Source organism: Corvus hawaiiensis, chromosome 12 (genome assembly GCF_020740725.1).
Source record: "Corvus hawaiiensis isolate bCorHaw1 chromosome 12, bCorHaw1.pri.cur, whole genome shotgun sequence".
NCBI lineage: Eukaryota > Metazoa > Chordata > Aves > Passeriformes > Corvidae > Corvus > Corvus hawaiiensis.
Window position 1 is genome coordinate 1,067,866 of NC_063224.1, and position 27,505 is coordinate 1,095,370.

The 27,505-nt window shown below is 50.1% G+C and overlaps 2 protein-coding genes across 6 annotated transcripts in view; both read right to left on the bottom strand.

Annotated features, from left to right (window-relative positions):
• The window catches only part of NFAT5 (nuclear factor of activated T cells 5), a 54,887-nt gene extending 45,146 nt beyond the window's left edge, over nucleotides 1-9,741 (bottom strand). For all 4 annotated transcript variants that reach the window (XM_048316987.1, XM_048316984.1, XM_048316983.1 and 1 more), the window contains exon 1: nucleotides 9,617-9,741. In XM_048316987.1, the coding sequence (XP_048172944.1) occupies nucleotides 9,617-9,689 (73 nt within the window). In that variant the 5' untranslated portion in view covers nucleotides 9,690-9,741. The remainder of the gene's footprint in view (nucleotides 1-9,616) is intronic.
• Nucleotides 9,742-16,879: 7,138 nt separating this feature from the next.
• On the bottom strand, nucleotides 16,880-26,690 carry LOC125332259 (cytochrome b5). Of its 2 annotated transcripts, none has more exons than XM_048316991.1 (5): nucleotides 26,493-26,690; nucleotides 20,238-20,366; nucleotides 19,773-19,799; nucleotides 18,450-18,481; nucleotides 16,880-17,553 (listed from the first exon to the last, which is right to left on the bottom strand). In XM_048316991.1, the coding sequence occupies exons 1-5, from the start codon at nucleotides 26,649-26,651 to the stop codon at nucleotides 17,463-17,465; spliced, it is 438 nt and encodes a 145-aa protein (XP_048172948.1). In that variant the 5' UTR covers nucleotides 26,652-26,690; the 3' UTR covers nucleotides 16,880-17,462. The 2 variants fall into 2 exon arrangements, with proteins under 2 accessions (XP_048172948.1, XP_048172949.1); XM_048316992.1 differs by having other exon boundaries at nucleotides 17,511-17,581.
• Between the last annotated feature and the right edge of the window lie 815 nt (nucleotides 26,691-27,505).

A 27,505-nucleotide genomic window follows, 5' to 3' on the forward strand; every position in this document is an offset into this window, starting at 1 on the left:
TAACAGCTATTTATCAACCCCTTTAAAACACCTGTGTTGTTTCAAAAATCAAAGTTCACCAGAAACAGAGGTAATCAGGCAGTTCCTTAGGTACAAAGCACCATCCGAATTCAAGGACACACAGAATCCACCTGACCCCACAGTTCACTGTTGTCTCAGAACATTTCTCAGCCTTTTCAGGTTTGCACCATTTTTTCTGATGGGGTTATTTTTGTCATCTCTTATATTTCCTGTGAGCATGAAAAGCAACAGCAGCAATGAAAGATACAAGCACCTCTTTCTTTTGAGGCTGTACCACAATACGTAAGGTGAAGAATAAAAGGCATTCTGACAGACTTCCAACACATTGCGGCCACCTCTTGGGTTCAGTATTCCATTATAAACCTGGATGTACAGGCTGTGCTCCTGAGACCTGACCTGTCCCAGTAACTCCCAAAACGACACCCAGCATCTCGAGTCCACAGACTGCCTCCACGCCTCCCTGCCTGTACTCCCATTAAAAGTTATGTTCTTTCATCATCATCAAAACTGAGAAATGCTTATGCTTCCTGCCACCACTTTGCTTTCTACTGCTAACTCAGCTGTGTTTGATGATAAACACTGTTCTTCAGACCAAAGATGATGTTTCATAAAGAGCACTCCTCGGCACAGTTACAGAGCTCTGGTGAGTCTGACACCTCTCATGCTTCGAAGGGACCGACTGATCAGGGACATGACCAGCATGCTCACCTGTGTGACCAGTAAACCTGTGTCAGCTACTGCACCTGAAGGGATTCCTCAGGGAAATAAAGATGCAAGTTGTTCATAAAAACAGGTTTTCAGAGCATTAAGCAAGTTCCTCTCCAAGTACATTCACACACAACTCTCAGGAGACAAATGGGAACTTAAGCCAAACATTTAATGGTAAAATGTGAACAAAAGATTCCTTGCTGCTCTACAGAGCTAAAATCAAAATGGGAGACAGCAATGAAGGAATCAATCTAGAAGGAATCTAGAACTCCCAAGTTACCAAAAATTTAAGGACAGCTAAATATGGATTAACCAACCTCTTCTCTCTGACAGGCAAAGGTTGACAAGAACAGGACATTTAGAAGAGTATTTCTATTATAATTCCTTCAAATTCTGACAGTCATCTACAGACTCACTCCCTGGTTCAGGGGACTGCCTGGCTCAGCTGCACTAAATCTTCCTAAAGGAATTCTTTTGCCATTGTATGTACCGAAATACCTGCACGGCAAGGAGCACCCAAATGTGCTCTACCCAACACAATCCTTCTCACCACCACACCTCCAAAAGCACCGTTTTCACTTAAGTAGCAGCAAATAACTGAATTACTGAAGCTTACACTCAACTCTTTCAGGCCACAAAATAAATCAAATTATTTCCTCATCTGATTAAAGAGTAACTTGGTTCCAGGCGTGGTTCAAGTTTCCAAGCAAGGCAGATGGCCCCAGCCAGAATTCAGATGTCCTAAAATTAAAACAAAGTGTTAAGGATTTTTGTCTCCTTTAGAAAAGATTTACTCCCAGGTGAGACCTGCACACCTGCTAAGGAAGGGCACTGCTCACACTCACACAAACACACTTGCAGACAAGAGACGATGGAAATTCTTTCTCTGACACTGACATGCACATAGGAGTTGAAAACTGCTGAAAATGCTGAGTGTGGTTGGAGCACAGAATTCCAGGAATGCCCAAAATGTCACTTTCAAAGGCATATGCTGGTGACAAACAAGTGTAAGCTTCTTTGTAAGGGAGCAGCAAGACAGTCACACCTCCCAATAGGGTCTGATCCTAGTATATATCCTCAGCAAAGTTACTAGGATACAACTTAGTGTCCAGGAAAATCATAGATAAATCACAGATAAATAAATCACTATATTTCAGAGGAAAAATCTGACTTAGTGCCCCAGTAAGAAAGTGACTACAATGTAACTCTAAAATTCCTGGTCTGGGGACTCACAAACATACAAACAGCAGAAGCTCTTCAGAAGTCACAAAACAACATGGATTTAGGGCCAGGAAGATGAAGGGCCTGGAGCATCTTTCACACAAGGAAAGGCTGAGAGAGCTGGGTCTGTTCAGCCTGGAGAAGGCTCAGGGAGGTTTTATCCACGTGTGAAAATTCCTGATGGGAGGCAATGAGAGGCTCCTCTCAGCGGTACCCCGTGACAGGACAAGAGGCAGTGGGCACCAATTAAAACACATTAAATTCCATCAGAATTATCTTATCCATGGAGACAGCCAAGCACTGGCCCAGGTTGCCCAGGGAGGCTGTGGAGTCTCCGTGAGGACAGACAGACCCAGCTGGGCACGGTCCCAGCACCTGCTCCAGCACTGATTCCATGATCTCCAGAGGTCCCTGGCAGCCCCAAGGGCTGAGACTGAACGCTGGCACTGCCTCCACAAGACTCACCCGGCTCCTCTCCCACCACCCGAACATCTGACTGTTTTCAGAAGTTTAACCCAAATCAGATTCCTGGGCTCTGCAGCATTTACTTATGAGATAAAACCAAGACTATTAGAAACTGTAATTATAAATTCCTCAGTAAATCTGCTTTAATAGGAATACACATTCCAAGGAAAGCTGCCTTTTTTCCTCCCTAAGAAATAAAACATACTCAAATATTACCAGGAGACCTCCTCATTCCTAAACTGAAAACAGAGTAAACTTTAAATGAAATACACGTATTTATTCACCACATATACAGCTAGACTGTGGGATTTCTTGCTGAGTCAAAAAAGAGCTGAGTTAAAGTCTAGATAGTCCTGTTCTGCCCCAAATAGTATGGATTTACACATCTCCACAGTGCAGGATCCTTGCTGCAAAGGCAGAAAGCTGTCAGTTAACAGAAGCTCTGAACTCTGCAGCTGATTATTCCCCAATCACCCCAGAGTGCTCCTATCCAAACTCCCTGATTCTTCTGCTGAGTGAATGCATACACACAAAAAACATCAGGCCTCCAGACAATGACGGACTGAAACAACTGGATGTAGTGTCAGTTTTTCTGAACGGGAATGGAAACTCCAACATTTGGAAACTTTTTAGGACTGCCTTTGAATCTCTCTCTTCCCTATCTTCACCTTGTCTGGGCATTGACAGGAACCACTGTCCATCTTCCCTCTGTTTGCCAAACGTCCTGACCTTCACCACAACTCAAACCTGCTTTTAGGATCAAAACCTTGTGTTTCTTCAGCACTTCAGTTTCATCAACTTTGTAAGGTGACCCCAAATTCTTTCTAGTTATTTACAAAGCAACCATAAAACCTTTCCAAATGCTGAAGGGACAAGTGATGGAAGGGAATGGAGAACAATTTACAGAGAGTATTTATGTAAATAGACAACATTCCTCAGTCTGGTTAAATGATATTCACCTCACAGATGCCTCAGAGCTACACAACATGGTAAAATAACGTAGCTGAAGTTGGACATTTACATTTTAAGCACTGCTGAAGCACTGCCTGCTTTGCAAACAGCAGTTACTGGGGATTTTACTGCGTGTCCATTAGCACCTGCTATTACTCCACAGTTCAAAGTTGGATCTGAGAGTTTGTTCAAAGCTGGATCTGAGAGTTCGTTTCAGTCAGTTCCTAAAACAACTGCTAATGACAAACTGGCCTGAACGTTCAGCCTCATCAGTTTACTCTCTACATACCCACCGAGATAACACACGTGATAACTGCAGAGACATGACCACACACCTTACTTCACCTGCACTTTGGCCACTCACCAACTCCTGCTGGGGTTCACCAGCACTTCTACACTTCAAAATGAGTTCAGGCCATTGCCTCTTTGTATAGAATAAAATATTATTTCTCCTTCATTTTCACCATCCCTGGAGGTGTTCAAGGAATGACTGGACATGGCACTCAGTCCTCTGGTCTGGTCAACAAGACAGGGATCACTCAAAAGTTGGACTCAACCTTAGCGGTCTTTTCCAACCTAAATGATTCTGCGCAACACACTTCCATGTAAAACTACATAACCTGTGCACCAGTGCAAAAGTCAGACCAAGGCTCCAGGCTGCCAATCATTTTTAGTTACAGATACCAAAAGGTAACTGTGCTGTTGAAAATTTATAAATAAAGGTCAGATGCTTCATAAAAAATGAAAAATCTTAACCTATAACCTCAGAAACGTATGATGAGAAAATTCTACTTCTTGACAACACTAATCTGCAGAAGTACAGAATCGCAGAACCATGGAATGGTTTGGGTTGGAAGGGACCTAAGTTCATCTCATTCCACCTGCTGCCCTGGGCAGGGACACCTTCCACTAGACCAGGTTGCTCCAAGCTCCATCTGGCCTTGGACACTTCAAGGGACAAAAGAATTGGGCAATGTATGGAGATTCTCTAATAGAAAAAAAACTACAACTCTCGGAGAACAACAAAGTATTCAAAACAAGTAAAACTGACAATAAAAGAATCCAACTAGTCTTAGAATCAAAGAAAAAGCATACTTAATTCCTTTTAATTTCCCCTACTTCTTGATCCACACCACATATTTCTCTATGGAAAGGGCTGCCCAGGGCACTGGTGGAGTCCCCATCCCTGGAAGCATTCAAAAACTGTGGATGTGACACTTAAGGACACTGTTAGTGATGAACATGGTGGTGTTGGGCTGACACTTGGGCTTGGGGATCTTAAAGGTCTTTTCCAACCTCAACCATTCCATGATTTAGACTTGGGTACAAACGGAGAAGCACTAGAGAACCCAAGGCAGGAGCAGTCTCACACTCCTTCACCCACACCTGTGGCAGAGAGCCTTTGCAGTGTCCTGCCCAGCCCTCCAAGCTCCAGAAACAGATTCCCTCGCCAATTCCCAAAAACCAGCCCCAGCAGGAATCCTGTCTGTCCAGGTCTCGGCACAAGAGCACAGGCACAGCAAATGCTACAGAAGGCACAACATGAGGAGCATCTCTTTCCATGGCAGAGCCAGTTCAGCAGTTTTAGCTCATCTGCTCCCACCTCCACCACTTGATCCCAGTGCTCCAGAGCCCCCCTCTCCTGCTGTGACACCACTCCTTGTGCAGCTGCACAGTAACTAGACCAGGAAGGAGAACAGTGTGAGAAAATCCAATCAGAAGTACAATATCCCCATTCTAGATCAGTTTCCCAATCCCATTCATCTTCCAACCACAAACAACAATTGTGCTGGCACGATTCAGAGCACAGTCCATGGGTGAGAACAGACGGTGGGGAAAAGGGGCTGTTCAGACAGCTCTGCCACCGGAATATTCAAATTACACCCTGGGAAGCTGTGAATTCAAAGTCCTCCCCCTACCCCCAGCACCACACAATCATCTTGCAGCAACACATTCCAGAGTTTTGTTTTGAAAGCCAATAAAGGAGGAAGATTCCAAGGAGGAAAGGACATTTACGAGGCTGACGCACAAGTTAAGGAACTTTGGTTGAATCCATTTAGGTTAAGTCAGACTGTCCCGGGGGCAGCTAGAAGAGCTGCAAGAGGTGGGTGTACGGATCCATCCTTCCCAGGGCACTCAACACAACGCATCCACCGTGGCACCTTCTAGCAGTTACAAAAAAGATAAAAATTGCTACAAAAAGAAGCCAAGTCTGATTTCTATTCCTAAAACCTGCTAGTACCAGTTCCAAAGTTCAAAACTATCTTTATAAAGCATCTTTTCCATCTCTCTTCAATAATTTAGTGACTGTCTTAGTAGAGTTATCCCTGGGATGATGGGAAGAAAAAAGTTCTGGTAGGGAAAAAGAAAAACCACCAAATTCCATGTTTTGTATCACAATTCCCAGCAAACACAACTGGATTACAGTCAGTTCACATTTAAGCATGAAGAACGTTTGAGTTTTGATTATATAACGTTTTTAGGGCAAAAGAGCTATTTATCAGACTACTAACATTCTTCTTGTTGCTACCAAATTCCAGGAAGTCTCTCAGTTTTACAGTCACTCCATTGTGGAAAGCAAAATCCAGGAGATGACTAAAAACTTCTAACTGCACTTGCTGCAGTGCAAAAATGCCATTTTATTAGTACACACACATTATTGGGTAATTCAAAATGAATGTATTAGCTAAACTAATCCCATGTTTAATCAGATTTGGTACCTGACATCTGATGAACTGCTTTAATTACAGGTTTTCACCCTCGCCTACTGCCAACGAAGAGCCAACTTTGCTCTATTTGAATGCTGCAGATGATATTCAACCACAGGACAACCAGCCTCGAGGTTTTAGGTTTTATGCTCCAGTGGTTTTTCTACTACATTACTAATCTGTATGCATATTTGGGTTGGTTTATTCCAAAAAGGACAGTGTGTTATGTAAAGACGGGAAAGAAACATACTACAGCCTAAATATTTTCGGCATGAAGTGATGCATATTTTTTTATATCTCTATTAACTTCTAAGCAGGAGATGCCATCCTTCTGCAATGGTTACAAAGCATTTCTTAATTGATTATACATTATTTAATACTGACTATACATTAGAAGACTGGTTTTAGTCCTTCACACAAGTCAGCTCCTCAGGGTCTGTGGGATGAGCTCCAGCAACAGGCCTTGGAATCCACATTTCCCATTTCTTTCATTTTTAACTGCTACAACCAATATATAAAACATTTAGAGATCCTGTTGCAGAGGCCTGCAAGTACAGTTTCACTATCATTTTAAGCCAACATAAGCTGCTGCTGAAAGAACCAGTCCCACCTCTCCTCAAGGCCAGTTTCCACACGTCCCTTCCTTGAGTCAGCATGAGCCATTCATGAAGACCCACAGCAAACACAGGATACTCACCCCATTAAAAATCATTTCTCCTCCCCTTTTCCTTTGGGAAGGAATAAGGGAGAAGCTGAGTTAATTTCAACACAATCAGTCCAGCTCACTGTGGCCACGTCAGAGTTGGCGTGAGCTGAGGCACAAGGAAAAGAGGAGCACACGACTGCCTGAACTGTGCACGTGGGAATCATTCTCGCTGGAGCTGCTCATGGAAACACACCTACAGGGGCAAAAACTGGAACATAAAGCATTCAGATACTCAAAGAAAATACTCCCTGTCCCAAGATACGCATAAATGAAAAGAAATTACTCGAATGAGTTATCAGAGCAGTTTACATTATCGACTCACACTGCGGGCTGAGTTTTTATTACCCACTCACACTCACCTGAGGTGTGGGGGCTTTTAGAGTTTTGTTTAACATTTTTTTTACGAGAATATGAAAACAAAACTCTTAACTGAAATGGTGGTGCAAGCCAAAATTTTAACACATGGTGCAGGGACAGTCTGATGACGTAACTCGGCCTGTCCAGAGAAGGGGAGAAAATACACCAGAAAAAAAAATCACACTACAAAAAACTTCAGTCACTGAGTTTCCAAATGTAGCTTCACTTTTTTTAATCGGTGCATGCAGACTCTGCCTCTTTAACTCCAACAAACCAAATTTTGTATGTCAGAAACCCCAGTAACCCCCCAGACCACTCCAAACTCAGCTCCTCTCAGAACCTCTGTGCTCCCCAGCACCCATCAGCGATGGCTCCCAAGGCCGGGCTCGCCAACCACACGAACCCGACGCGCACAGGAATGCGATTCAGAGGAGAAGGGACTGGCCCCAGTTCAACCTGGGGCTGGATTCCACCCGCGGGGCGGCTGCGCTGCTAAAAGCAGAGCAGTTATAAGAAACTACTCTCTCTTAACACACCCTCATCATAAATGCATATTTGTGGTTCTCTCACTATGTTCAGACCTTTCCCTTTATCTCATCAGTTGTACTTGTACCCTGAGCCGGAGCACTTGTCCACAGGATAAACTTATCTGTATCTATCTAGGAAAAAAAAAAAAGGTGCACTGGAGCGTGTTCTGATCAGTCAGAGAACCACTAACACGTTTTCCTAAATCCAGATAAAATCATATTCACAATCACTTCACTACTCATTCTCAAGAAGTATATTCATTGGTTCTAAAGTTTAAATTGCATTTCAACTTATCATCTCCTTGATCTTTTGTTACAACAAAATATGAAAAGCAAAACTTGCTTTAGCCTCTTTATAACCCTTCTCTGCTTTATACACCTCTGTCACAGCATCTCGCTTGGATCAAGCAGCTCATTGTGACCACAACATCCTCCCCTCGACCTCTTCCAGCTCTGAATCCACATCTATGCACCAGAAGAAAAATACACTCTTGATTAATCAGTTTGAGACTCTTTTCCAACCTGAAACACTCAACCATTCAATTAAATACAAAAAAATAAAAGAGAATTCACAGTAAGATTGGGCAGTTCAAAAGCTGTGCTCAATTAACAAGTACTTGAAGCAATTTTGTGACTTACACGGAACATTTTTACACGCTTCCCAAATTTCCAGTAGGATAAATCATAACTTCGATGGGGTTTATCACCTGTATTTATAATTGAACTTCCCTGTTCCAAAATACTCTCCCTACAGCTGGCACTAGGACTGAAACCAACTGGAACGCATTGTGCTGGGTAACCAGAGAGCCTTGAGCCCCTCTAGTAACATCCTAAAAAAAAACTTACAAGCTACCCGTGATAACTTTAAAGAGAGAATCAATTACTCTGAGCAGTTTGAGAGTTCCCAAGATGTGCTTTGATTCATTAAAGTCTTTCTATTTCTTTTACCTTCATCACTTACCAACATACAATTCGAAGTTAATGACCATATTATAGTCCTAAAAAAGTTAAATCTTTCCTGCAACAACATTAAACTGGTTTAAACCTTCACTTCAGGGTAATAAGGGACTTTCCATTTCTTTTGTTGTACAGCCCCAAAATTGTTCCCTCCACCAGCTGTACTGTGGGCAGATATATTCAACAAACTACTAATAAACTACTAACAGGTACTTCTAGTACCACAAACTAACAGTAGTGGCTTTCAAGTCTTTTAAACACGAGAAAATGAGTTAAAAACTCTGTAGTACGTAACACTTGTCCTGATGGACTTACCCATGTTCATGTGCACTTGTCAGAGCTCAAATTCGGTATTTTGAAAACAGAAGTTAATTTAATTTACTTTTAAACCCACTTCATCCCCTCCGGGTCCGACTCCCCACAGAGGATGCTGCTTTACTCCGGTGCACGGGGATAACGCCCGGAGATGCCCCGAGGTCCCGGCACCGGGGCCCCTGACCCTCCGCTTCTCGACCTCTGGGCCCGTTTTTAACCAAAACCAGGCCATCCCACCCCAAAAATCCGAGCCCTCTTGTTCCACTGAACCGCGTTCCCGGGACACTTTAATGAGCAGCTTTGGGGGCCCCTCACCCGCCCGCGCTCCCCGTTAGTTCCCGCTCCGGGCCAGAGCGTATCCGTCCCTCCGGCCCGGACAGAGCCGGGGCCGGGGAGGGCCGGGAGGAGCGCCGGGAGGGACCCCGGGCGGGCCGCAGCCCCCCGCCGCCGGCCCCGCCGCCGGAACCTGTCGGGACACATTCTTGCGGCGGCCGCGGCCGGGCCAGGAATGCGGCCGGGGGAGCCGGAGCGGCCCCGCGCGGCCCCGGGGCCCCTACGGACGCGCATCCCGGGGCGGGGGCGGCGGGCGGGCGATGCCCCGCGGGGCCCGGGGCGGCCCGGAGCGCGGGCCCGGCGGTACCGGCGCTGCCCCCCCACCACAGCCCGCCGCGGTCACTCACCCTTGGAGTAGAGCGACTTGGGGGACTCGAGGTCGAGGTCGGCGCTGAGCAGAGAGATGAAGTCCGAGGGCATCGCAGCTCCGCGGCCCGGCGGGGGCGAGGGGGCGGCGGGAGGAGGGGGGGGCCGGGCCGGGGGGGGGGGGGGCGCGGCTGCCTTCGCCGCGCGCGGAGCGGAGACACGGGCCGGGAGAGCGCGCGGTGCGCACGGCGGGGCCGCGGTCGGCGGGGCGGGCGGGCGGGCGGTCGGGCCGGGGCTGCGGGAGCGGGCGGCGCTCGCAGGGCCGGTGTGCAGCGGAGCGCGCCCGACGCCGCTCCGAGCCCGCTGCGCCTGCGCGGGGCACGGGAGGGGCCGGCGGGGAACGGCGGCGGCGCGGCCGCTCTGCGCGTGCGCGAGGGGAGGACGGGGACCGGCGGGGGCGGAGCGGCCGCGCGTGCGCACGCGGGCGGGGTGCGGGGGAAGAGTCTGGAAGGGGGGGGGGTGGGGTCGCGATGGACGTTCACGGGTTCCCCCTGCACTGAGGGGAGCCGGGGTGAGAGGAACCCTTCAGGGCAGCTCCTGGTGATCAGGGGAACCGGGAGCGCCCTTCAAGGGCAGCCCCAAGGATGGACTCTCAGAGGAGCCTCCGGCGGTGAGGGGACCGGGATGGTCCCTCAGGGGAGGCCCCGGGGTGATTCATCCCGGGAGACCCCCAGGCTCAGGGGAGCACCCCGGCGTGAGGGCAGCTGGGATAAACCCTCCCGGGAGCCCCCGGGGTGAGGGCGGCAGCACTGGTTGCCCCGAGATCCCGCGGCCGGGGCTGTGCCTCGGGGGGCTGTGCCCGACCCTCCTCGCACGGTGCTGGGAGTCGTGAGGACACCCCGCGGGTCAGGGCCGGCTGTGGTGCCATCACAGCTCCGTCCACCCTCAGGGTTCTGCCATGGAAACCCACAAGGCAGAGCTCGCAAACCCACTGGTGGATATTGTCCCAAAAAAAAGAGCTATTTTCAAATAACATGAAAATGCACAAGCAGTGTCAACAGTGCATTATCATTGACACGGGTGGCAGCTGCCTTAAGAAACAAATGCCCCACATGGGGGGAATAGGGAGAACATGAGTGCTGAGTTACTGAGAGGGAGTTTGGGAGTCCCTTTCCCTGAAAGGTACAAGAAGGGGGAGGAGGCGTGGAAAGGTGTCCCGCACAGATGTACAATTACATTTCCAAACTGTCCAAAATCTGCTTTGGAAGTGGGGAAGGGATGGGAAAGCAAGAGGGGTTGTATGTGAGTGGATGGAGGTGCCAGGCGAGTGCTTAAGCTGTGAAAAATGGAGGCAGAAGGAGCTGTGAACAGCTGCCGCGTGCCTCCGGCACCGAACAGGGTCCAGTTTCCCTGGGACACCAAAAGGTTGGCTCCCGTCCCTCCTGCTGCCAGCTCCTTGCCAGTCTGCTCTCAGATCCCAGCGAAATCTCCCTCTAAAAACACTCAGTAGCTTCCATGTGCTTACCGCAGCCCAACAGCCAGTGAATGACCCTTGAGCCCCATGCCCTGCTGGTCAGTCGGTCACTGTGGGATGGCCACACTGGTGCCTTCACCAGGCCCTTGACCACAGTCCCGTGCTTGTGACACCGTTGAGTTGATCCTTGGAGCACCAGCACTCTGTTCCGCCACACTCCCTGTCCACCGGGCGCCAGGCAGTGCTCGTGGCATCAGAGTGGGACACACATGGTGTCCATGGCTTCACAGTCCTGGCAGAGCAGTGGCAGCTGCACGGTGCGTGGTTGGTGGCATCGGTTTCTCTTTCATCCCAGACAAGCTGCTGTAATTCCTGGAGCTGTCCTGGCTTTTCGTCTCCTCTGCCTGTCTTCATTCATGGTGTGGCAGGAGGGCACAGGACTCCAGTACATCTACAGATTTCAGCCCTGTCCATCAGCCATCACTCCTGGTGACCAGCCCCTCCCCAGAGTGTGCCATGGAAGTCTCCAAGACCCTTCCCTGGACAGCGACAGCCAGGATGCAGCCATCCTGGTCCCCAGGAACACTCGTCATGGCACATCGCAGTTCTGCTGCTGTTTCAGGGTGCTCAGCACTGCTCACCCATACATTGTTCAAGTCAGGTATGAGTGCCCTCCTGAGTTAAAAGTCTTCCAAAAGGGTTTTCTGTGATCACTGAGTCCCTCAGCAAAACGTCCAGGGATGGGACAGCCACAGCTTCACTGGGCCTTACCACCCTCACAGGGAACAATTCCTTCTCAATATCCCATCTAACCCTGCCCTCTGGCAGTGGGAAGCCATTTGCCCTTGTCCTGGCATTCCAAAGTCCCTCTCCAGCTCTCTTGGAGCAGTCATACTCAGGAGAGCTGAAGGGAAAGGTTCCCCTTTGTCAATCTCAAACCTGACAACTTCAGAAGGAAAGGGGCATTCACCTGTGCAAGGCGGGGATTGCCCTGCCCTGCAAGGGAGGGAGGAATGTCAGTCCATGAGAGGAGAGAGAGCTACTGCTATGCTGGCACTACAAAACTGAATTGTTTGGGAAGCATCCAGGGAAAACAATGTAAGACTGTGCTATACTCACCTCCTGTCTGAGTGATGAGGGAGACAGAGGCTCTTGCAGAACGTGCCATCACCAGATGGGCTGTGGTGGGGAAGGAAAACAGATCTTAGTCCTGAAAGGGAAGTGGTGAGAGACAGAGTGCTCAGGGATGGAGCAATTCAGGATAGAGAAGGTGCCTTTGAGAGGCACAGGAATTCATGGCTGGGCAGTGAAAGGACAGCACCGAGAGCCTGGACGTTGCTGGCCCAGCAGCAGCAGCTCCACGACAGCTGCTGGAGCGTGTTTGGCTGTGAAGGGCTTTGCAGGGTCCTGGGAAGGGCAGAGCTGGGAGAGTACAAATAACAACATAGAATGGGGGGTCAAAGCAGAGAAAAAAGGAGTCCTAGCACTCTGTGGAGTGAGGCAGGAGCAGACTGGCTGTGCAATCCCGCCTGTGTTCACCCAGCCTGGGGGAGCTTCCAAAGCACTGCGCTGGTAACAGCTGGAAAGGAGAGAGGCCCTGGTGCTCCCAGCATTCCAAGACAGGGAGGCTATGGGCAAAGGCCAAATTTGGAGAATAAATAACCCAATTTTTTGGGAGGACCAAACAGTCCTGGACAATTAGAGTTTTAAAGGATTAAATAAATTATTAGTCCACAGTGCAGCACAGACCAGCAGAACCACACTGAGGCGGGTCAACAAAGCACATGTACAAGGTTTCCTGGGATCCAGTTGGAGCCATAAAACTCCTCTTGTGGGCCCCAGAACATGGAAAAGCCGTGGGAGCAGGTTGCAGTGGTTCTGTGTCATTGAGGTATTTTCTGTCTTTATTCTAAGTTCCTCTTCCTGCAGAAGCAGCCGGATAGCGGCAGGTGTGAGGGGGAAGGAGCCTAAACCGGGATCGTGGGGACAAATTAGCAGGTGCCTGCAGAATATCACTAACCCCGTCTGCGATTCCGGAGCCGACGTAGGTGTTTTATTTTCTAACGGTGTTAGAAAGACTGTCAGAAAATAATTAGGCTCTGTCAACAGTTCCCCTATTCCCAGATTACTTACGACTTCCTGACTCATTAGAGCTGCTGAGGTTGGCAGGAAACCTGTTTTATAGTAATTTCTGTTAGTGGTGTCCCTGGAGAAGAGACAACATGGTGCGGGTGACACCAGCGTGTGACACCAGCATGTGACACCAGCGTGTGACATTGGCGTTGACTTCACCCTCGTGATGGAGGCACTGGGGCCGTCGGGGTTGTGCAGGGTGGTTACTGCTGGCAGGAGACACCATCCTCCCTCCATCCCCATCCTGATGACAGGGAACAGGACACTCGGTTGCGGGGCCAATGCTGGGCAAGGTCCAGCTTTAAGTGCACGGGATTTGCTGGTGTCCTGAAAATTTGCCTGGTCGTGACAGTTTTAAAAACAGAGGGGACACGTAAATCCCATTAAAGGGCCTTTCCATTTAATCCTGGAATAAAGCCACCATAGCCTCCCCGTCCCAGAGTGGGAGCTGTGATGTGCAAACACAAGTTGGCTGTGTCAGGACTCTTCTGGGGCTCACTGGCCCCTGAATTTTACCATCTCTGTCTCAGATACCCTGCAAATCCTCTTTGGTGCTCAGAGGAGCAGGACCATGCACAGTACTGACCCTGCAGCACTTGGAAGCAGATTTAAAAATAGTTCTGAAATCTTCTGTTTATTTCTCTGATTTTTGGATCTAATTCCTCTAGATGAAAGATAAAGTTTACAGTGAGACACTGCTTGTCAAGAACACAAAGCCCAACCTTCCTCCTCAAAACTTGCATTTCCCACTCAGTTCATGCCCTTTTTCCCTACATCATCTCAGCTGAAATCCAGGACCAAAGCAGATGTTCCCATTGATTTTCCATGCCCTTTTCCAAAGTCAGCACCTTGCTGACCTCCTGCTCCCTCCTGTGATGCTCCAACCAGGTACTGCTTCCCTGAGGCTGCTGATGGTACTGCGAGATCCATAATCAGGCAAATTTTAAGAGCCTGATTCTGCTGATAGCCACAGGAGTGGAATGTTACATCCTTTTATAAGCAGACATGCAAATAAGCGACAAATTCTATGGTCTCCATGTCATCTTTCCATTGAAAACAACCCTCCTACACACTCTTCTCACAGAGGTGTGAGCATGGGACTCCTGGGACCACAGGGCAGTGGTGCCGCCATCACACACCACGTGGCTTCTTCCAGGGAAAACCCATGCCCATGGCTGCTCTGCCACTTGCTCATGGCACTTTCTAAGAGATGATTTGGATTATCAGGATGATATAGGCAGCCCTTACAGCTGCCCTGCTGCAGTTGTTAAAACTCCCATTGTAATTACAGCATGGAATATTGTATGGAATCAGGAGCTGCCTGTGCAGTGCTTAGCCCCAAACTGCTGCTTCCCCAAGGCCCACAGGGACCATCGGGTCGCTCGGACACCCATGCTGCCGATCATCCTTTGCACAGGCTCAGCACCAACTTCTACCAAGGAAAGATTTCTCCTCTACCAACAGGAAGGCAAATCCCATGTCTGCAGTAGCTCCCCAACACTGGGTATTTGAGCCCTGTAACACGGGGTAACAGGGTATGGAGTAACTAAATATCCCACACCTGCTGGAAGACAGGATCCTGCACCTGTTTGTTGTACAGCTTTATTGAACACAGCAAACACACAGCCTGGCACCTCCTGCCAGGCAGACAATCTCCAGCTACAAGAAATGGCATTTTGTGGGTGCTTGCATCACGGAACATGCACCAACTGCGCCCTGGAACACCCTCAGACTTCCCACCCCTCCTCCACAAACCATCAGCCCAATTAACAGTTCCATTCTGCGTCATCAAGGAACTTGGGGTGGTGGAGAGGCAGAAAAGGTCGGCACTGCACTCTTGGGCAGCCCTACCATGCTCACATTAAGCAAAGGAGCTGCCTCCGTGCTCATGTTTCCAGCTCCTCACTCAACTCCTCCTCCTCCGCACCTGAAGGAAGCGGAGCACAGCCCAGATTGAATTCCACCCACAGAGGTTTCTGTGGGGTGAAAGCTGAGACAGCGCCGGCATTGTGCAGGGACCTGGCAGCAAACACGGGCTGTGCGGGTTCAGCATGAGGACAGAGCTTGGCAATTGCCTGTTTTAATCCTTGAACAAAACGAATAAACAAGCTTTGTTAATGCCTCCCTTGTTGCCCGAGCGGTTTCACACCTGTGGGGCCCATCCTTGAGCCAGTCAGAACAGAATGAGAAGAGGTGGCTCCACCACCACACCAGAGGACACCCGGAAAGCACCGGGCTCATTCCAACCCACCTCCATCCCAGACACTCTGCCCCTTGTCATTAATGGAGAAGTGAGAAGACTTTGATGTGGCTTCTGCAAATGCATCTCAAGCACTTTGAGGTCTTTGAGGAGCTGGCACATGTGCAGACAGAGGCTACTTGGGGTTCCACAAGGCACTGGACAAGGATCTTACCAGCTCCAAGAAGCCCTGGAACAAGACTGAGAATCTCTCCATGGCAATCAATTTCCATTAAGAGGAAATAAAGGTTCCATAGCATACAGGAATCAACAGGCAACTTCCCCAATAGCAGAGGGTCAAGAGCTGATGGCAAGGGTCAGTGATGGCAAGAAGTTATTTAGAGCAACCAAAATGCAACTCAATGTAAAGAGTACCAGGAAAATGGTATAAAAAAAAAAAGTCAAAATCCAGGTAAAAGTGCTGCCTGTGGAGAAAACAGGTGTGTTTCCAGCATCACACCTGCCCTGTTCCTCAGGTGAGCACGGTGCTCCTGGATCCAAACCAGCTGACCTTTGTGGAGTCTTGCACTGTCCTGAACAACCCTGACTCAGCACAGTGATACTTTGGCCAACATGTGCCTTCCAGCTTCAAAACCTTTCCCTGATACGGAATCTACTCTAAACTCCCCCAAACTGAGTTCATAGTTCACAATTTTGTGTTAGATGTGAAGGCAGCCCTGGCAGTGCTCTTACTCCAAGTTCCCTGGCCTTTGCTTTTAAAAAGCAGTGTGTAATTCCACATCCAAGAACAAAACCTTCTGGAGGACACAGTAGTTTTATGGAAGAGAGAAGAAACCCCACAACCCATGGAAGGTTTTCACAGCAGAACCCCGGGGTATCACTGCCCTTTCTGCTGATACCAGGGGATGATCAGCTGTGCTGCAGGTTTGGATTGGGAGCCAGTGTCGCTGGCAGAGCCCCGCCAAAGGGTAGTGGGCACCAGGATACCACTTCCCTTTATCAGATCCCTTTATCCCTTTATCTGCCCCTTTGGGCAGATCCCAAAGCCCCAGACCAGTGTGCTGGAAGAGCTGGAAAAGTTCCTGTCTCAGCACAGGAAGCAAACTGTGCACTGTCTGCCAGCACAACTGCACAACACACAAAAACAGGGCAAGAGGGAAATACCCTCCTCTATTCCCAGACAAAACCAGCATTATCCACAAATCCCAAATGCATTTCCTTTCCCTTTTCATTTTAGTAGAAGAGACCAGATTTAATTGTTTCCCCCATCTGGTGCACATTCACAGTCCATAAGAATGAGTTTTGTTTCCAATACATGTGTCGGATCATGACCTTAGGGAGAAAGAAGAATCTGCATTTCCAGGAGCCACATGCCAGTTCCCACTGGCTCTGCCACGCACAGCACGAAAACACCCAAACCAACCAGGATTCAATATAAGTTGTTCACAGGATATACATTCCAAAGGGACAAGTACAAATACTACAAAATGAACAGAATCACTTTTAAAATCCATGTATTTGTTTAACCGTTAAAAACAGACAGGTACAGGAAGAGGCGGCCAAGCAAACAATTCCCTGCTGCTCCAGTTAGTGTTGCCTGCATGCTCTGGGAATGTTCGTGTGGAACCAAAGCTCCAGACATCTTTTCTGGCAAGGGCTGGAGACAACTGGCAGATGATTCCCAACTGTGTGAAGGGCTGAGGCAGAGCCACAGGCCCAGGGCAGCTCTTTCATGGTGTCTGGCTTCACGCAAAGGCATTGTGAGAAAGAGGTTGTCTGGGGGTTATGTCAGAGAGCAAGAGAGAGTGAGAGAGAGAGCATGAGGGACACCACACCAATGCCAGGGAATACTGGAAGTTCCTCTTTCCCTGCCACTGCAAGAGGGGAGTACGACAGGTCTATAGGTCCCAGAGTTAGGACAGAGTTTGGAATTAGCTTGGTCCCATGGATATCAACATCACTTGACAGACTCAGAGCTAAAAGCAAGGCAGGAAAGTTAAGGGCAGCAGAACTCCACGTGTGGCACACATATACTCTCTCTCCCTCTTTTCAGGCTGTCTGAGGCCCCAGCAAGGCCAGCTCAGGAGCTTTTCCCATCCACCATGTAATACCGATACATTAAACCTAAGACCAGTGCTCCGAAGATGGGGATCAGCCATGTCGACCAGAAACTACAGGGAGAGAAAAAGAAACAACAAACTAAAACGTACACACCACAGAAACCACAAGAAAGCATCTAGTTAATAATCCATTCCCAACGTTCATCCCTTGTTACAAATCTAGGGAACACCTGGGAGCTGTACCCACAGGGTGACCCCCCAGCCTGGGCACAGGCTGGGCAGGCCCCACTGTCCCCGTTCACAGGCTCTGCCAGCCCCCACAAGAGGCCCAAGCGTGGCCTCGTGCCTTATAAAATAGCAGCTGGATGGCTGAAGTTTCCAGCTTGGCACATCCAGAGACCAATGGGGGGGTTTGCTGTTGGTTTGGTTTTATTTTCCTTAAATAAGTCAGGCTGTAATTTGCATTGTACAAACAACACAGTTGACTCAAGGATGACAACAGCTACAGCTGTGCCCCAGTAAATCCGCCTTGCTCAGACTCCAGAGGCCACAGGCTCACCCTCAGCAGCCTCCTGAGCAAAACCTTCTGCACCAGCTGCAGGAGACCAGGGCCCTGTGCTGGTTTTAAGGATTTTCAACTAGACAGGCTGATCATGGTAAAATCCTCCGAAACCCCACTCATCACTGCGTTGTGCCACTCCTCGGCCCACAGCGACCACCCAAATAACCCCTGTGGTTACAGGGATGCAGCCACTGCCGTGCAACACCAGCACATGGGGCAGAGAATTCCAAACACTGGGATGCTGGTTCTGCCCAGCGCAGAGCAGACCTGGGCTCACATCCAGCAAGGGAGGTGCATACTCTGGCACTTGCTTTGGGGTATCTGCTTGCCAGGACACTGCAGTACATCCCTGGGGATTTTCCTGCCCTTTGGAGTTAAAATGCAGCTCTACAAACAGAGTCCCAACCTCTCCATGTCTCACTCTTATTTTCAGGAGATACTATACCTTGATTGGCCTGAGGATGTCATACTTGGATTCTGGAGGAGGAAAGAGGGAGTTAGCAGGGGAACAAAGAAACATTAAACAAGTGCTAAGAAGACAAGCCTGAATGTGTGATTACAAGTACAGAGGAGAAATAACCCTCCTCTCCCAAACACCCCGTCACCAGTGCGGATGTTTTTGGGGATGTTTGCTGTCATCTTTTCCTCCATGTTCTTTCCATCAATCCAATCTGTCCCACCCAGTCACCAACTTCATGCTGGAACTTGCACCCCTCTCAAAATAAGGCCTTGCTTATTACATCACAGCTTTGGGTTGGTTTTGTGCTTCCTCCTTATTTATTTCTACGTTAGTGATTCTCTCTCTTGCTGCCATCTTTAAATTACACTGGAATATGATTTTAAAACAGATGTTGCCCTCCAGAGAGAGCCCTCAGCTGTGCATAACGTGCTGGACTTATTGATCAGAACAGAAAAATACTTGAAAAAAAAATATTTAACTCAGATCCAAGGGAGCTACTCTGATCATCCCTGACTTCTGTGCACGTTTTCAGCATGTGATTCTGTTCCTGAATCGGAGTTGAATCAAACGATAAATTTTAAGGTGAATATGTACATAATCACACAGCTCCATGTTATAACTAAGCATGGGCTTTACCCAGCCTGAGTTATCCTTGATTTCCCTGCTGACATTTTCCTTCTGGATTCCTGCTGCTCTGCAAGTGGTCCTGCTCAGAGGAACATCTCCTGAAAGCCTTGTTGAAGGCAGAGCTGTGCCCTGTCCAGGCCTCCCAGCTCAGCTATCTGTGAGGCACATGTTTACCTCCCAGCTGGGAGTCTATTTATTGCCTTTTCCCTCTCCTCATCCCTTCCAAAGGCATTTTTGCAACACTCTGTCCTGTTCTAGTCCAGGAGTACCTGAGTGTTAAGCAACACCACTGATCCCCGAGGCAGTTAACAGAGAATTCCTGTTTGCCAGCCGGCCCCCAGCCGTGCCGTCTCCTGGCTCGAAGGGAACAACAAGGAAACCAGTTCCGTGGTCAGGACACAGCCAGAAATGCAAAAAAATGGTCTGTGGCTCAAGGTGTGGAAAAAACATCATTGCTGCCAGCAGAGAAAGGGCACAAAAACTCCCTTCCAATTTCACACTGAGGTGCCCACTGAGCTTCAGAACAAAAACAAAGGTAGAATTTGCTTGGGAAATTTATTCATGTGTAGTTTGCGTAAACATAAAGCCACAAGCTCCACAGAAAAAAAAGAGGGGGGAAAAAACCTCCAAAAGACATGTGACATTAAGTAACAGCAGAAAACTGAAATGCTGAGAGCTTACCTTAGAACCTTCCTTATTACGATCATTCTATCGGGAAAAAGAAGAAAGAAGAGGTAAGTGCTGACTTCAAAGGAAGGCTGCAGCCTTTATGAGGGAATTGTTCTGTACACAGGTAATTGCCTGGGCTCAGTTTTCAAAGGAGTCCTTCCTTTGGCACCCAAAGGCAGGCAGGAAGGTGGTGTTTGTGCTCCTGGGAATTCTCACCCTCCTGAGCTCAGAATTACAAGGCAAAGGTGGATTATGCTTCCACCAGCTACAGAGGGAACCCATGAATTCAGCTTAAGTACCCCAATTTAAATGAAGTGAGAAATCTGTTCTGAATGGTGGAAGGAGAAGACCAATTTAGTTCAATTTCCCCAACAGAAACCCTGGACAATAAAGGGACTGCCTAAACCCCTCAACTACTAACCTATTTCACAAGACGTGCCTCAGTGTCTGTGTGGGGGGGTTATGCAAGGGACTCACCGGATGGACCTCTCCAATGTAGTACTGCTTCAGCATTTCCCTGGCATCCGTGGAATGGCCCACGTCTTCGAAGCTCTCAGTGGCATCTCTGCCAGCTTGCTCGAGCAACACCTCTTCTCCACCTGGGTGCTGGAAGAGAAGAGTCCAGCTGAGCCAAGGGCTGGATGCAGAAAGGCACTGAGGATGTCATCGGCCTTTCTCCCAACCTGCACCGCTGGACACCTCAACCAACACCAGCAATAAAATCTGCCAAAGGTTCAGCTGTTCAACATGTCAGGAATTCACAAGACACCAGTGGAGGAAAGGATATTCTACTTCTTCAGGTACTGCTAAAATGATGGTGTTTGGCTGAGTCTGCACACAATGTGCAATACTGAACTTGATCCTGTGTGCAACCACCAGTGACACAGGGGGAGGAAATCATGAAGTATCACAAAAACTATACTGTTTAATGTCATACGCTGATTTCAGAGATTCAGAGCTACAACAGCCAAATCCCCAGGGAGCTCCAGAGTGGCACTGCCACTGCTGTGGGTGGCAGCTGGTCACAGCTGACTTTCAGATGAGATAAACTGACACAAACCCGGGTGTGGTTCTGTTGTCTGTGGTGGGCTGGGCTCTGTCCACTGTCGATGCCATAATTACAGGAACAGACCGGCAATGGAAAGCGCTAACCACAGACCTAGCAAAGGACAATCCCTTTACAGTCTGAGTGTGAACTACCAGCTAATCCAGTTACACCAATAAAGTGGTCACGCATCTCAAGGCACGCACAGGGACTAACCCAGGGCTTCAGGCAACCAGCCCTGAATTGGAGAAGAGATGTTGGGCTGCATTTCAGATCAAAGGACCAACACACCTGCTTGTCTCTGTCATATCCTTCTCCTTCCCACAGACACAGAGCAGTTGCCTCCCCTCCTCTTCCTTCAGTTTGTCTGTTTTTGCTGCCAAAAGTCTGAATATTCCCACCAGGCCATCCCACAGCGTACCAAACACAGGATGGACACAAACCAGCCCCTCTGTGTGCTCCGGTGGGTTGCTGCAGCCAATCCTGCAATCCTCGTACTGCAGCTCTTTATTTGGAATAAATCCCTTTATTGTCCAGGTATGTCACTAAACCAACATGGAGCTTTCTCAGGAGCCAAAAAGGGCAAAGTGGAGGGACACAGTTTGTTAGCAGGCAGTTATCAGGTGGCCTGAGCTGGGGCACCAGGTGAGGCTCCGTGGCTCTTTCCCTGTGCCCAGCTGCAGCTCTTGCTGCCTCTTCTCCCACACCAACCCTCAGGCTCGCTTGATCCCAGAGAAGTCAGACCAGGGACTGTTGGATGTTGTCTGTTCACATTGCTCAGAACAGCTGTCCAATTTCCAGCTAAGATCCACTGAAAAGCTGCCCATTTACCTAAGCCTTCTAGAAGAACTCCTTAAGGTTGCCTCACCAGAAATTTCATATTTCAGACAGGGGAATATCTAATTTTAAGCAGACAACCTTCCTTTCCTAATCATTCACTCTAAAAGGGCAGACAAAACCCTGCAGCAAGAGGGAACATGCAGTGGATCTTTCAGTGACATCCAGTCTCTCCACAGACAAAAGACAAGAGGAAGGATAAAATTCAAGAGAAGGAGAACAGTAAAGTTCAATCCTCTTTACATCTCTGGCTCTGAAACCTTTCTATGCATTTGCTCAATCCACAAATATTTATGCACATCTGTCTTTCGCTGCAATCTCCAAGCTTAAAAGAGAAAGACCTTCAAAATATTTTGGCATCTCTTATTTCTGAAGGGCTCTGTCCTCCAGACAGCACCGCTGCAGCCAGACAATTCCTACCTTGTCCTACCCCGGCAAACGTAAACCCAGACTATTTGTACAGGAAGTCATTGACTCTGCCACAGAACTTCCCAAAACTTTGCAAAGCTGCAGCTGCTGCAGGAAAACACGGAAACGGTGTTGCAAACTATGGGGGATGGAAGTACTTCCAGGGGAAACAATGGCTGCAAAATGTCAATTTCTGACAAGAAACAGCCAAAAGCAAACCAGAAGGAGAGAGGTGACAATAAAATTGGGTCCTCCGTGTCACTGGACCTTCAGCAGACACAGTGAATAACAGTGACTTGGAACTGAGGGCACGCAGCAAAGGCCTCCAAGAGCACATCCCAAACTTGCACAAGGAGAGAGCCTGGAATCCCCTCCCCACAAACTCCAAGGACCTGTCTGCAAATGTCTGGCTGGGAACTGCTGGTACAGACCTACTGGAGACACAAATGAGCTCAGCAGCACCACTAAGCTTCATGACTAATTAGATCACGGTGTCAGGTTGAGGAGGGATGCAACTTTCATTCCTACTGCCCAGAGCTGAAGAAATAAACCAGGAGAGGGAAGAGTATTCCCGTGCAATAATAATGTGCCAGCACCATACAAGCCAGAACCAAGGACGAGCAGCCACCTGGACAAATGATCCCCACATCCTGCACAGCCGGTTGTAAGGCATGGAATGGGTTTTCCAAAACCACTTCTGCAAAGCTGGAGCAAGTCAGCATGAGGAAACCCAGCTGCCTGGTGCTCCTCCTTCTCTTGAAGAACACTATACCTGAAACCAACTGACCGATTTGGGTCAGTGGTGTCACAACCCAGGCTCCTTCCACTTGGAAACTGGAAATGGATTCCTGCTCACACTTATCACGGGGATCGGGAACGGCAGCTTGTGCTGAGACATGGAGCTGTGGGGGCTGCTGTGTCTTGTGGGCTCAGATAACAGACACAGGAGCTTCCTAGAGAAACATGGATCTCCAGACAGTCCTACTCATATGTGAAAATGGAGATAAACTGTATCCCTCCAGCATAACTGTAAATAAGTCTGTTATAGATTGCGCACAAGTTAAACACTCAGATTTTGATGCCGGAGTGGTGAAGTGTGAGCCTGACAGACCCCAGAGCACCTGCAGGAGGTAGAGCTGCCTCCCTCCACCCTCACTCACCCTGAGCACCCAGCCCCTCCTGCTCCAGCCACAGCCTACACGTGCTTTTCTAGACCACTGCAACCTGGAGTAATAACATGTATCCTGGTGTGGTCTGGTTACCCAGATTTGGGAGAAAATAGATCACCATAAGGCTCTCTAGATTTTAAAATAATCCTATTTCATTTCAGGCATTCACAGGCTCTCTGAAGCACAGGAGATTGCATCTCCCAGAAACACCTCCAACACTTCAGTTGCTGTCTTCGCACATCTCCTGGATTTGGTTCATGTTCTTAAAATTCAGTAAATTTTGCTATGTGATACATGTCTTGTTACTCCTATTACACAGTAAATAATGTGAATTGGAAACTTAAACTGGTCTACACTTCCAGCAGCACACAGATTTCAGCTTGGCTGACCTGCAGTGCATAATTTGCAGGAATCATGAAGCCAAATTCAACCTTTTAGTGGTGACTTCTTAAGGATTGCACAACCCCACTCATGTAACGTGCCAGCACTCAGCAATCCCAGCCAAACAAATCTGTGAGCAAAGGCCAGGAAAGGCACCCACCAGCTCCTGCTCCAGTGACCACACGGGGCCAGGGGGACACACAACAGGGCACCCCGAGTGCTGCGGCTGCACCACGCAGAGCTCTGCAGCACCAGCTCCTCAGAGAACTGCAACTTTCAATGGAGACAAGCACTCCTGGTTCCCATCAGCTGCACGCCGTTCCCCGGCACTCCAGAGGGCAACAGATAGAAAGAGGATTTTTGCCAATAAATTAGGCCTTGATCTACAGTTCCCCTGTGCCAGCGAGGGGTGTGCACAGCATGGTGTTGTGTCAGCCACGCTGGCACAGCTCAACAGTGCCCTTATTCTTCTCCCTTTCCCTTGTCCAAGTAGGTCTTCTCATGTCAGAAAAACACAAATGGGAAAAAGGGCCTGGAAAGGACAGAGTGAAATATCATCTCAGAGTGAAACACCATCTCAAGGTGACACTCAGGGCACTGCTGAACCTGACTTGCTGGAGGGACCAAAGTGTTTTTCTGGGCTCACTTATAAGCCCAAAGGTGTTCCAGGGAGCAGGTCCCAGACTCCTTCTTACAGAGAACACCGAGGTGAAGACTCGACCTCCCTGCAGTGTCCACACTCTGAATCACAGCACAGCGACAAGTGTAAGACAAGACTCGCAGCTCCTGCAACGGCTGTCCCAACCTCCAGCTCATTCTGGCTCTTCCTAAATCCTAACCCAGCATTTTCTTATTCAGAAGCCAGCTGTGAACTGCTTCTCCAAATTTTTGCCTGGTCTTCCCTTGCATCTACTCAGCCTTTGTGCCCCCACAGCTCCCTCCCATCAAACTGTCCTGCTTCCACCTTGCACATCTCATCCCACCAAACTGCCCTGCCTGGAGCAAAGGAGGCTCAGGGGGTGCCTCTGCCTCTCCACAGCTCCCTGACAGGAGGGGGCAGCCAGGGCAGGTCGGGCTCTGCTCCCAGGGAACAGGGACAGGACAAGAGGAAACGGCCTCAGGCTGGGCCAGGGGAGGGTCAGGTGGGATATCAGGAGAAATTTCTTCCTGGAAAGGGTGGTCAGGCCTTGGGAGGGCCTGCCCAGGGGAGTGGTGGAGTGCCCATCCCTGGGGCTGTCCAAGGAAGCCCTGGATGTGGCAGTCAGTGCTCTGGGCTGGGGACAAGGCTGGGACTGAGCACAGCTTGGACTCCATGGTCTGGGAGGGATTTTCCAACCTGGACACTTCTGTGATTCAGTCATTTTCTGGACACAAAGAAGAAACCAGATTGTGTCAAACTTAATGAATAAATACTGAGAGCTGCAGAACAAGGCACAACCTCCAGTTGCCAGGTGATCACTTGCTCCTGCCTGATGCACCTCCGCCCTCGCCACGGCAGCTCTGTCACTGCACGCTGTGACTCCACAGCACACAGGCTCCAACCTCACGGGCCTGGAGGGAAACCAGAGTTGAATTCAGACCAGCAGAACCAACAAGCTGGAACATGTGCATTTCAGTGAAGTGTCTTCTTTGGAGCTGGTTCAGCCCAACCTCTGTACATTGCCCTGCAAATGCCACAATGTCTTTGCTGTTATTTCAAGTTGGGATAAACCCCTTTGAAATTTTCATAGAACCACAGAATCACAGAATATCCTGAGCTGGAAGGGACCCACAGGGATCAGCAAGTTCAACCCCTGGCCCCGCACAGACACCCCAACAACCCCACCCTGGGCATCCCTGGCAGCGCTGTCCAAACACTCCTGGAGCTCTGGCAGCCTCGGGGCCGTGCCCATTCCCTGGGGAGCCTGGGCAGTGCCCAGCATCCTTTGGGGGAAGAACCTTTTCCTGATCTCCAGCCTGAGCCTGCCCTGGCACAGCTTCATGCCATTCCCTCAGGCATTACTATTTTGTAACTGTTTATTCCCACTCTATTTACAGCTCTCAACACTTAGGACACCACTCTCAACCTTGTCAAAATCAGAAAACAAAGGCAGTAAGTCTTGAAGGAATTTTTGTCCCCACATCCAAGGGAACTGGAAATTTGGCAGAAGCTGCATTGTTTCCAAACCCCTGGTGCATGGTCCCTGCTGGGCAGGCAGCAGAGTGGTGGCTGCTGTGTCACTGTCACCTCCTCCTCTGACTTCTGGGGTGTCCCTTCACCCCAGACTTCACATTCAAACTACTGACGTGCCCCGATCCCGTTCACCCTTCAAGATGCGGAGTGAGGTACTTTTGAAATAGAAACTTCAAGCGCAGCATCTTGGACTGCTGTGATAACACTGTCACGGGCCTCTTCCACTTCCTTTTGAGTTGCTGCTGCGATGAGCAAATCGCCCATGTAATGTAGAATCATTGCTTGTGGATGCTTCTGTCGCGCTGGAGAAGGGGCCAGCTGGAAAGAAATCTGCCCCTCCCCGTGACCTGCCTGGACAGATTTCTTGGGAAACCTGGAATTGCCTCAGAAGAGCAGCAGCACAACCCCTGCCTCCGCCTGGCCGCGGCCACCGTGACCCGCCATCCCCTCCCTCCCCTGGAGGTATCACCGCGGGCATGAGCCCGGTCAGAGACCGCACAGCCCGGCCCGGGGGCTGCCTCAGGGGCACCGCGACCGCCTCAGGGGCCTGCTCGCCCCCTCCTCCTGCACCCGGCCCAGGGATCTCTGTCCCCACGGCACCCCCTGACCCTCCAGGGTCCTCCTCGCCCCTCTCGGCCTCACACGCCACCCCCCAGCCTCTCCCCGCTCCCCTCAGCCCCCGAGGGGCCGGGCCGAGCCGCCCCCACTCCAGGCCTCACCTCCTCCAGGAACCGGGTGACATCGTAGACGCGGCCGTGGATCACCAACCAGGTCTCGCGGCTCGAGTTCCGCTTCCCCACCTCCTCCAGGGTGAACACGGGCGCGGGCCCGTCCCCCCCCGCCGCCGCCGCGGCCTCTCCTCGCCGCCCGCCCTCCATGCTGCCCGGCGCGGCTCCGCGGAACGCGCGGCCCGACCCGCGCCGGCCACCGTAGCGATGGCAACGCCCCGCGTGGTTTCGGCCGCGCCCCGGGACCAATGGGGAGCGAGGCAGAGGGGGGTGCCGCCGTCTTAGCCAATGGGAGTGCGCGCCCGCGGGCAGGGCCCAATGGGGAGCGGCCGCGGCCAGAGGCGGGAAACAGCGCGCGAGCGTCGCCTCTGAGGCGGCAGCGGCAGCGGGCGGACACGAACCCGCCGGGACCGGCCCCCCCTCAGCCCCGGAGCCCTCAGCCCCCGCTCCCTTCAGCCCCCATTCCCCCGATACTGGCTCCGAGCCACCCTGCTACCCTCGTGCCGCCAGAGAGCGCGGTGCCCGTCAGCAGCCTGCCCTCAGCTTTTCCACTGTTCCTTTTGGTTCTTCCTGCGTGTATATAAAATAGATATGATCCCACAGCCCTTTCAACCGAGCCGGTGGAGGTGCAGCACATCCCCAGGTCCTGACTTTTCCCGGGTTCCAAAGCGAAGTTCACATTCAGGTCTGATGAGAAGCGCTGGGTAATTCTCCCTTCGGCAGGGTCAGGGTCAGAGGCCGTTCGGAAGCTCAGGGACCCGAGTAACGCATGAGCCTGACGGTTTCCCTTTACGAACTGGCATTTGTGGAATGTATTTCCTTGCACTTGCGGCACAGGTACAAGGCTGGGCAGTGGGTGATTGTTTAACAGCTGCTGAGGAGGCAGAAACGCCGTGCTGTCAGTGCTAAACTGTGACCAGCACTGGCTGAAGGTTAAAGGTGTGCGCAGGGAGAGTCCAGCGGGCTCACAGCTGGGCAGGTCACAAATCCCTCTGCATCCCAAA